Below are 11,683 nucleotides of genomic sequence, written 5' to 3'. Positions count from 1 at the left end.
CACTTAACCTCAATTGCCTCACCAAAAAAAAAAAAAAAAAAAAAAGAGGGAACTATTGCCACAATATCCCCCTTGCTCTTATCAAGGACTTAAGCTGACAAAGTAAAACCTTGTTTTTAAAGCAAGTAAAGTGGAAAATTTCCTCTCCTTCCATCAATCCACAATATTTCCTCAAAAAAAAAAATCTGGAGAGGCAATAGTGTGTAAATAGAACTGGTGTCAGAGTAAGGAAGACTCAGTTCTACTCTATTTATTTTAGGCAAGATACACCCTGGCCTCTTAGGCAGGCTTAAGATTTGGAGAGATTTAGTTAACAAGAAAGAAGGTTTGTTTTTTTTTTAAACACACAAAGTACACCTCCTTTACTAAATACCAACAAACCTTTAGTCAGAGGATAAATTAACAGGTATAGCTCTCCAAGTCCCTGCCCAAAGGGACATGTGTACACAAGCTGATAATGGCAGCAGTTCAGGTGGGAATAAAAAAAGTTCATCAGGTCCAAGGAGCCATACTTCCTTGATACTGATTTATACAGCAATAAGGAATGGATTTGATTGGCACCTTCTCTGCAACTTAAAAGTCTCAGAGAGTAGCCTAGAGCAGTGAGGTGTTTAGTGACTTGCCCAGGGTCACACAGCCTATATCTGTCAGAGGGAGGATTCGAAACCAGGTCTTCTTGGCTTCAAAGATGAGTCTCTTTACATCATGCCACCCTGCCTCTCAACAGCTGGTTTATTTAGGATTCACCAAAAATGGGACTTTAGTGCACTTAGCTTATCTGCATTCTGGGTCTCTAACAAGTAATGGCTATAAGTCATTAACAACCAGACCATGCAGCCTGGATGGTCCCAAGGCCTGGTCAGAATGAGTAATGCCTAAGACAGCTGCTTCTGAACCATCCTGGCTGTTTGACCCTGGCAAGTCCCTCAACCTCTCAGTATCCTGATAGTTCTCTAAATGGAAGAATAGGTACCAACCTGAATTAGTAAAGAGAATTTCCCCATCAAGGATTCCCTATACCAATGAAATCCTAAGTCCAGTTTTTTTTAAAATGTAACAAAGTTTTATGTGTCCCATGCAGTCTAGTCCTACCTAGATTTTTAGTAATTTCTTATTCCTATTTCAAATTCCCATTTTCCAGCTACCTGCACATCTCTCTCTGTTTCTGGCACTTCTCTGTACAGAAGACTTTATGTATAGTATTCCTCCATTAGCTTGTAATCTCCTTGAGGGCAAGGCACACACTTCCTCCTTTTTTTTTAAAAACAATTCCCCAGAAAATACTGAAGACTTTGTACAAGGTGAATGTAAACATTGTGGATGCAAGAACACGGACACCTTCCTCTTTGTCCACAGTGTTCAAAGTGATGGTTTCAAAAGGTAATCCCAAGGAGAATCAGATCAGGTCAGTGGAGAAGCCCTGCTGGGCTCCAGATTCCCTTTCCTCTAAAGTAGTGATGTTTCTCCAGGGGGGAAACGGTAGGGGGGCTGCTGCAAAGCTTCCTCTCCTCACTTTGCCCACAGCCTAGCCCTGTCCTTCTCCAGGGGTACAAATGCAGGAGCAGCACACTTCAGACTTCCCATGAACCTCCAGGCCTGCTAAACACTTCTTGTTTTCTAAAGGAACACAGAAATAATCCTAAGGAGCTGTGGGGGTCCCAGAGGTTTGGAGAACCCTAGAGATTCCAGCAGCCTCCACAAGCAGGGGATCTGCATCCAGACTGGGGTGGGGGGGCAGTATCATAAAAAATTCTCCTCAGCAGCAGAAAACTCAGGTTTATGTAAAGCAATAGGGATGTAATAGAGACACTTGGCAAGTACATCTAGATTTGGACACAACTACTTTTCCATCCAAATAATATCCCATCAGTAGAAATGACATCCAAATGCCTTTTCCCCCCACATCACACTATCCTGAGTTTGTCAACCCTGTCCCTCAAATCTGTGAGCATGGAATTCTTTCATTAAAGAAAATGGGAGCATTGTAAATGGAGTAAAACCCCATTGATGCAGCTGGAAGAAGGAATCAGTCCCTTTAGGTTAAAAAAATTGTCACCTGAGTGACACTCTCTCTTGAGTATGCTTTTCCTTCTTCACAAGTCCACTATTACTTTTTAAAAACCTGGCTGACAAGTTCAGACGATGTGTTAATGAGGGCAAGCCCTTTGGTCTCACCTGCTGCTGGCGAGGCCCTAATGCCAAACGGCTGCACTCACAAAAGCAACAACTAGAGGGAGAAGACGAGGCCTCTAATCCCACCTCTGCTTCTTGCTGCTCACACGGCTTTGGGCAGGTTGCTTAACCTGCCTGGGCTCAATTTCCACATGTGTCCAAACACAGGTTTGGATTCCATGGCCTCTGAGGCCCCTGTCAGCTTCAGATCTATGCATATGACTTGGCAAATAAGCTAAAACACATTCATAGACCTGATGGTGGGCCAGCCACATCTTAATAGAAGAAGGATGACCCTCTCTTTTAAACCAAAATGACAAAACCCAGTCCGAGGACAAGATCCTGCTGAAGGCAATCGGTACCTCAGCTCTCCAGCCACATCGCCATGTTGAGAGTCTCCAATTATCTCAGGCAAACTGGTTATGAGGTCATGCTGCAGGGTCACAGGTGCAATACTGATCAGCTGCATAATCTTGGTTGTAAGGTCCTAGAAGGTTTAAAAAAAAAAAGGAAAAAACTAGTAAATTGTGAAGAAAGCCAACCGAGAAAGGCTTTCCATTCCCATCTGTGGGACAAAGCATAAAACTGATATTCTGCTCTTAATTATGCAGACTTAATCCCAAAGCCTGTGTCCAGGTGTAACTAGGCAAAGCTTTGGGTAGAGCTCTACCCGAACTTCAGGGTTGGGGGGAAGATAAGGGAAGTGAGATGGTTGGGAGGATTTGGAGAAAGAAAGAAATGAAATGACTCATGTGTCACCTCTATGAACCCTTCCTCCATCCTCTTAGCTGAAAGTGCTTTCTTCATCCTCAGAAATCCCCTAACCCCCTTTGTTTAACCCTTTTAGGGGAATTTCTCATACTCAGCTTTGTGTTTATATTTATTGATATTTGTATTATGTTATTTCTGCCTATGTCTCATCTCTATGTAAGACAAAGACAATGTCTTATTCATGTTGCAGCACACTTAGCACCTAGATGTTCCTTTGCCCATCACTGGCTCTCACATATATTAACTGTTTCATCCCACGGCATGTATTTCTTGCCCTGACTTTTCCATTTTTGCCTGAACTTCAAGCCATTCTTCCCCTTTTTCCTGGACCACCAGGCTAGAATTCTCAAGAAGGACCTAATCGAGATATTACTCCTATCTCACATCCCCAGTCCACATTTCCACTCACACAGACCAGTAGGATATACTTTCAGTAAAACCTGAATACTGGATTGGGGTTTTACTGGATCCCACAATCAAAGGCAGCCCTTCCAATGGACCTAAATATCTTGGGCTACCATTTATAGGGCTGGGTAATCAGACATCATCACCCTCACACTTCTGGGGACCACACCCCCACCTGGCTTTCATCTGGCCCTGACCACTACTCAAATGCCTCAGCTATAGCTCCACCATACCTGGTATGACTGGTAAACAATGCCACTAGTTGAAGATCTCTAAGACAAGCCTCCAGCAGTCCTGGATTCCTAGGCCACAGTGTCACAGTCCAGACCACCAGCCTGTGACAACCTTTACCCAACCCCTACCCTAAGGCCCCACTTCCTATCAAATAGAGTGAACCTGCATCATACTTGAACAACCCATAGGCTGTGTTCCTGTCAAATTGTGTTAAACTAGCCATCATAAGGCATTATCTGGGCCTCAAACTTCTATATTGCTTCAACAGAGCCCTGACTAGTGGGCCACACACATTTACCCAGTCCTGACCTCCAGGCTAAGGGTACATCATACTCCAATGCCCAGGATGGGAATCCATTTATTCATTCATTCAATATACCTTTAAATACCTACTATGTACTAGATATGGGAGATACAAAGCAAAAACAAGATAGGCCCTGTTCTCACGGAACTTACATTCAGTTGGGGATGGCGGAAGAGGGGAATAACTTATACAAAGATAAGTAAACAGACACAAAAAATAATAAAATAAAAAAAAAAACAACTACACTATCATAGTTGAGTAGGCTTCTACGTACCTTATTAAAGCACTTAAACATTACCTATTTATAATGGAAAATATGACAAGTAAAAAGACAATAATCTGCATTTCCCTGCTATGAAAATGATAAACATGAAGCATATGAGGAAATACAAAAAGAATTGTTGGATGTCATTCCATTTTTTGACTTTCATTTATATTTTATTATATGCTCAAGAATAAAAATTCTTTATTTGCATATTTATTAGATTATTTTTGTTATTAAGTTTATAGTAAAAATAAAAAATAATCAATTACTTTTCAAATTTCTATTCCTTAGGTAATAAAATCTAATCACTATATTCTAATGAAAAATATTTTGGATAAACTGTAAAAAGTTAACCACCACCATCATTCTCAATGATCATTTCTCAATAAACTATACTACACGGAAAAAAGGAATTGATAAAAAGAAGTAGCTAAAGGGAAAAAAACCCTGCAAATTACAAAGTTTTTAGACATGGTCAATATGGAATTTGTTTGATTTGACTACACATATTTGTCACAAGAGTTTTGGTTTTCTTTCTTGTTTCCCCTCCAGTGGAGAGAAAAGAGATGGGAAGGAGAGAAAAAATGCTTGTCAATTGAAAAAAAGATTTTAATTTTAAAAAGTTTATCCTTATATACAATTGGAAAATAAACAACAATGGCCATAAAGCATACCTTGCCATCAATAATCCTGTCAAGCCATTTCAATTGATTGATAATAAGCCGAGGCATGTTGAGTCCATCATTATTAACGCTGAAATGTTAGAACAGGGGAAACACAAGGAGTTTTAGCCTTTTTTATATGAATAGCAAATCCTAATATCATTCAGAAGTTTTCTTTCTGCTGTGTATGACTTTCAGGAAAGTTGGGCCATTTCAAAGAAAGCTTCCTTGAGGAGACTCCTTTCCAGGTCACACTGGGTCTCTCTGTACATCTGCCACTCACCTCTCATAAAGAAACTCTGGCAACTTTTCAAATAAGATTCTAATAATGGCAGGCTGTAAAAAAATATATATAGGTAAGAAGTTAGCCTACTCCAAAACATTAAAAGAAAACTTATAGTGACCAATGTCACCAATGCTCCCCAATGAGCCCAGGAATGCCCACGTTAAACCATCAGAGCAACTCTTACTACATATCCTAGTTTACAAGAAAGATACCTAGCTTTAAAACAAAAACTGCAAGAATCTGTAACTTGTCCTAACGACCAGCAAAGCACCATGAATAAACACTCAATGAAGATTTAGTATTAATAGTGCTAACTGTAAATTCAGTAAATGGAATATTTAAAGCAGTCATCAGGTAATAACAAGAAATTTAACTAAGGACCAAAAAGGTATCTGAAGGGCTGTCAGTCAAGTGGAGGAGGAATTAGCTTTGTCCTGCTTGACTCTGCAGAATGGGAACTGATGGATGGAAGATGCAAAGGGCAGATTTGGGTATGATATAAGGAAAGCTTCCTAATGACTGACACTCTAAGAGGGAAAGACCACCTCAGAACTAGTGAGATTCCACTTGACCAGAAGTGTTGAAGGAGGGGCCAAATGACCCCTGGTTGGGTATGCTGTAGAGCAGATTCATGTTCAAGCATGATCTCTGATGGCCTTCCAACTCCGAGATTCTCCACTGAAGAATTACGTTGACTAAATCATACCCAGCTTCCAATGGAATGAAAAAATTTAAGGGTAAGGGAAGAAGACAAAGTGAAACTGGAGAAGAGGAGAGTTGGCAGAGACGTGTGAGACCCAGAGGTGAGAAACTGAGAGGTAAGGGAAATCAGGACCACATGGACTTGGTAACAGAGAGGTCTACTGGATGAAACAATCACCAGTTGTATGGCCCAGAAATTAACCCACTGGAATTAGATCCATTTAAGCAGCAGCACAGCCCTAAGTGGTACTGGAGGCACATGGCACTAGATGGACCCTCAGTCAACTTTTAAAACAAGTTCAGCTAAGGTTGGGAGATAGCCACAACTCTAGGGGCCCTGGCATACTGCTAGGCCAGCAGGGATAGAAGAACAATATGTGGAGGAGTGCTATCTGGTAGCTTCCTATTTTAACTGTTCCTATTAACTAGGTGTGAAGTTCCATTGTTTCTATACTGCTGAAGGACTTCACATGTCAACAGCAATCTCCAAGTTTGCCTTCCATCTGTTACTTCTATTTTTGTATAAGGCTGCGAAACAGTGGAACGTGCCAACATCACCATTACATTCATGTCTTGACAGTACTTGAATCATTTACACAAACTACAGCCCTTTTAAAATTTTTATTTGGGGGAAAAAAGTCAAAATCTCACCTGTAAACTGTCAATCCCCAGCAATAGTTTAATGAGGCTCTTATAGTAAGGAGTGACCATGCTGTAAAAGAGAAACACAGACTCCACTCTAAAGCATAAGCAATGAAAAGACGGCCCTTAGCCAGGAGAGAAGTTGATACATTGTGTTAATACAAGTGACACAATGGCTTGCTGAAAGAATTCTAGAAAAACTCTTTGGCTCTTAACCCTCCCAGTCATCCTCGAAGCTGAACTACTGGAGGCATCGGGAAGAAGGAGCCATAACATGCTGAAATTTCAGGCAATTCTACCTCAGAGAGATACTGTACCTGAGACATAACTCAACTGTACTAGATCCACCTCCCTTCCCATACCTTGTCTCCTCTTCTTGTAGTCGTTCACAAGACAAAAGGCAGTTCCTGAAACAGTCTCGATCTTCTATGTATGACTCCAGGCCACTAATAAATTCCTCCACTGCCTTCAGGAAAAGAGGAAAAGGGAATAAGACTCTTGATTTAGAGCAAGGGTTCTTAACCTGGGGTTCATAAAATTGTTTGTTTGTTTAATTTTGATAACTGAATTTCTTGTTTTTGTTTTTGGTGGGGGGAGGGGGTAATTGGAGTTAAGTGACTTGCCCAGGGTCACACAGCTAGTAAGTGTCTGAGGTTGGACTTGAATTCTGGTCCTCACAACTTCAGGGCTAGTGCTCTATCCACTGTGCCACCTAGCTGCCCCTGATAACTGTATTTCAATATGTGATTTTCTTTGCAAGCCTATTTATATATTAGTTTATGCATTTAAAAACATTACTCTGAGAAGGGATCCCCAAGCATAACTAGACTGCTAAAGGGGTCCATTACACAAGAAAAGTTAAGAATACCTGATTTAGAGTTTTCTTGTCAGTGGCAAAATATGACTCTAACCTATCTCAACTCCGCAATGGCCATTTTTTTTGTTTTGTTTTTTTAAATTAGGCAGTTGGGGTCAAGTGATTTGCCCAGGGTCACAGAGCTAGTACGTGTCAAGTGTTTGGTCTGAGGCCGGATTTGAACTTAGGTCCTCCTGACTTCAGGGCCGGTGCTCTATCCACTGTGCCACCTAGCTGCCCCTGCAATGGTCTTATTCAAGCTGTTGGTGCTTCAGTATAAAGTATTGCTGGTAAAAACAGAAAAGTCAGGGCAAGAAATACATACTTTGGGATAAGAAGGGTGTTTCCTCAAGGCTTGAGAGAGCTTTCTTTGGAAAATTACTTGATCCACAGCTATGAAATAAGAAATAAAAAGTTGGCATCAGACGCAATGACCAAATTAAATTTCAAGCAGATTGTCTTTGATGCAGATTACTATTTCAAGTTCTACAATCCTCCCTAACGCCATTAATTTTCATGAGGTTCCATGTTTCTAGCCTGAACAGACCAACAGAGAGTCCTTTAGCTTAATATCAGCACCAAAACCATCCAAGTTCTTAAGAATACAAAGCTCGGCTTTGCTAGGAGATTAATGAATGCTCAAAAAAGTATGTACATAAAAACATCCTCCCCACCGAGGCTTTAATGCTCCAAAGCAACATCTGGATGTTCCATTTCAATGGGACTCTCTTCTCGCCACCCCTGGGTTAGACAACCCATGACCTTGAGCGCTCCAAATACTAGCCTCTTCTGCTGTTACAAACTTAACAGATATAAACTACTATGAGCTTCTTCATGAGACGGATGACCTGTTGGACAGAGTGCTGGACTGGGAGTCAGGAGGTTAAGCCTTGTCTCAGTCACTTGCTGTATGACCTAGGCAAATCACTTAACCTCTCAGCCTCAGTTTCCTCCTCTGTAAAATAGGGATAATAACAGCATCTTATTCACAGGGTTATTGTGAGCATCAGATGAGGTATGTAAATAGCTCTACAAACTTTGAAGTACTATATAAATGCTACCTATTATATTTCCTTAGGAAAACAAAAAAAGATTTCAACACTTCGAATCTCTATTATATACAGCTAATTTTAGAAGTATCTATTACATTTAAAATGGCATATCCAACATTGTCCTTATCTGTGTCTTCTCTGAAACTCTTGCTGCTTTCTGTGCATTTAAAAGAATATTTCATCAATACTCTTTTTTTGTATAAGAACCTACATGTAACAGATTTTCATGGAATCATATATAATCCCTTTTTTTTGTACTTTGTATTAGGAAATGCCTATGTTTCTTGATATTTGTCAAGTTTATTAAAAAAAGGAAAACTTAAAAAATTTTTAAAGACCTAGAGAAAATCTTCTGGAAAACAATTCTATACTGGTCCCTGGCTGATAGCATTTTCCCTACCCTCTCCCACTTCTTCTCAACCTTTTCTAATCTCCATGACACTAAATTTCAAAAGCATAAAGCTTAATCCCACAATACACACACACACACACACACACACACACACACACACACACGATTGACTGTAATATCATAGCAAAGCTTAGGATAAAGATAAGAATATTACCTAGTTGATTTTGCTTCTCCCCAGTTTTAAGAGTAACTCCTGCTGTTTTGAGAAGCTTTACAAAAGCACTATCATTCTCTATTACTTCATCCTGAACAAGTGATTTCCTTGGCTTTTTATTCACTTCATTCTTCTTGGCTTCAGAAAAAAGAAATATCTCATAGATTCCAGATGTTAAATGCAAACAAAACAAAGACAATAGATCTTTGATAAAACCCCCAAATATAAAAGTGGTTAATCACTGCTTACTCTTTCCATGTGTTAATTTTTACCTGAGAAATACAATTGTATAAAACTTGCAATGAAGAAATGACAAAAAATTTTCTACCTAATTTCAGTGTTTAAGGATAAATATAAGGAACACGGACTTCAGTCTTTCTTATGCACAGAGCTCAGACTGACTTCAACAGGAATTCAAAACATACTGAATAATCAGTAAAAACTAGAAGTAACATATGATCTGCCTTTCTATCAATCCTCCCTTTTCTGTATCTCTCTTTTCCTTTTACTTCCTCTTTGCCCCCTGAGTAAAATTTAAAACAAAATGCTGAAAAAATAAAAAATAATTTTTTAAAATATTGCTATGCCTAATAGATCCATCCAGCCATGATTTCCATCCTCTCTCTTTCAATGCAAATAAACATGGCCATAAAAATAAGAGACAAAATTCATTTATTGCACATCCCTTAAGCCCTGGTCTCTTCCCAAGAAAGTAAATACAGAGGTCTCTCATCGTTGGCAATATCAGATAGCATTATCTAAACAGCCCATTTACGTTTAGTAAATGGACGTTTAGTAAAATTACATTTAGAGATTGTTCCCATTTAGATTTAAACATTTTTCAATTAGAAAAAACCACAGGCTTCATAATACCTTTAATAAAGCATTGATAGGTACCAAATCTACTACTAAAACAAAAGAGTTCATTATTGTTAACTTCTTACACTTGGAAGTGTTTCTGCTGCTCTAAGTATACAAAAGGAAATCCCATATATATTTCCAACCAATATCTTGGCTCAAAGTCAGACACAAATTCCCCAAACTAGACAAGTTAATAAGCTCAACTATAAAACTTAACAATCAATAGACTAGAGTTCCCTTTACATTGAAACCAACCATTGTCCACTACTTCTTAAGCTTGGTATTGTTACTCAAGAGTTTTAGGAAAATAAATCATCTTCCTAACATAAAAAAAGCCATCCTTCCACCTAGATTATAAGCTCCGAAAGAGCAGGGACTGTGTATTATATATTTTTGTATCCCTTTCAACACCAAATATAGTGCTTTTTGCAAACTAGTCACTTAATAAATGGAATAACAGAAACCAAAGTTTCATTAGAAGTGTGTAGTAGAAACTCCTGTCCTGACACATGAATTCTCTATAGAACTCTATAGAGTTGTCTAAGAACTCTGTAGAACCCCAATAGCCAGGTACTCAGCCTCTGCCTGATCACCACCAGTGACAACCCATTCCAAATACTTGCTGAATGAAATCAATTACTATTCACATACTGGAGCAATCTTCTGCCAGGCTCTTTCTGTCTTCAGGTCTTGACAGTCTTCTTTTCCCAAACATTGTGGACAATATCTCCTATAGCCAAAACCACTTCCTATGGTAATGTCAGAAAGCATAAGTTATCCTCCAGATAGGTTTTGAATTCCTAAGTTGGATCTCAAAGGAAAAATGTTTCACAGAGCCAAATGGGTTTTAGTCTTTACATGAAACCTGTATGAATCCCAGAGAGCTATAACTGAAGTTCCATGAACAATCAATTTCCCTCTAAATTTCAGCCTCTCCCAGTACTGCATGAACCACAATTTTCTACAAGTCTCTCTTTTTGTGAGACCTTTGTTTTAAGTAACAATAGTTGAGGGAACCTGGCTTCTCAGACTATCCTCTAGTACAAATGTGGCAGTCCCTAATACATCTTGACAAATGTTTTTGCTGGTGTAGAAATAAAACCTCCCCACAGAGAGAAGTCCAGAGGAAGAATATAGAATACAGAACTCTCAATATTCCAGGCACTGTGCTAAGTGCTGGAGATACAAAGGAAAACAAAATTAAAAAATAAAAATTAGTCTCTGTTCTTATGGTTCTCAGTCTAATGCGGAAGACAATATACAAACAATAATGGCAAAGACAATATACAAACAACTTCGTACAAATAAAATATATACAAGATAAAATGGAGATAACTTCAGGGAGAAGGCACTAAAATTAAGGACTGGAAAGGGCTTCTTGCAGAAAGTGAGATTGAAGGAAGCCAGGCACAGATGAGGAAGGAGAGAATTCCAGGCATGGGAACAGCCAGTGAAAATGTCTGAGGTTGGAAGATGTACTATTGTGTCCTAGGAAAGACAAGGAAGACTGTTATCATTAGATCCCCTTTATTTTACAGATGAGAAAACTAAGGCTCACAGATGTTACAATGACTTGCCTAAGGTAACAAAACAGTGAAAGAACCAAGATCCAATTAATTAAAAAAAACCTCTTCCTAGTATAGCAAAATCCTGGTGGTGATGTTTAAAATTCCATTCCTCTGAATTAAGCATAGCCACTCCCAGGTTCCTCTTTTATTATACAAATACTTTCAGGAGTCTTAATTCCCTAACCCATATTAACAGTTTAAAGCAATTTTGTGTGGGTCAGGGACTACCCTCAGGCAAAGTAGTAAAATATGGTTATGTTAGTATTGTTTTTCAATTATGTCTGACTCTTTATGACCCTGTGGTCTGTAACATATCACTACTGTCCATGGGATTTTC

At 39.1% G+C, this 11,683-nt stretch overlaps 1 protein-coding gene across 3 annotated transcripts in view; it reads right to left on the bottom strand.

The window, feature by feature from the left end:
• Window positions 1-11,683, bottom strand: part of FANCD2 (FA complementation group D2) — a 60,268-nt gene that overhangs the window by 47,200 nt on the left and 1,385 nt on the right. For all 3 annotated transcript variants that reach the window (XM_027864027.1, XM_027864028.1, XM_027864029.1), the window contains exons 2-9: window positions 10,430-10,527; window positions 8,918-9,055; window positions 7,625-7,692; window positions 6,806-6,909; window positions 6,453-6,513; window positions 5,097-5,149; window positions 4,826-4,904; window positions 2,535-2,659 (exon numbers count right to left, since the gene is read on the bottom strand). In XM_027864027.1, the coding sequence (XP_027719828.1) occupies window positions 2,535-2,659; window positions 4,826-4,904; window positions 5,097-5,149; window positions 6,453-6,513; window positions 6,806-6,909; window positions 7,625-7,692; window positions 8,918-9,055; window positions 10,430-10,493 (692 nt within the window). In that variant the 5' untranslated portion in view covers window positions 10,494-10,527. The remainder of the gene's footprint in view (window positions 1-2,534; window positions 2,660-4,825; window positions 4,905-5,096; window positions 5,150-6,452; window positions 6,514-6,805; window positions 6,910-7,624; window positions 7,693-8,917; window positions 9,056-10,429; window positions 10,528-11,683) is intronic.

The sequence above is a fragment of the Vombatus ursinus genome, unplaced genomic scaffold, assembly GCF_900497805.2.
Source record: "Vombatus ursinus unplaced genomic scaffold, bare-nosed wombat genome assembly UNPS02014773.1, whole genome shotgun sequence".
Lineage (NCBI taxonomy): Eukaryota > Metazoa > Chordata > Mammalia > Diprotodontia > Vombatidae > Vombatus > Vombatus ursinus.
The sequence above is the reverse complement of the archived record's forward strand: the minus strand, read 5'-3'. Positions and strand labels throughout refer to the sequence as shown.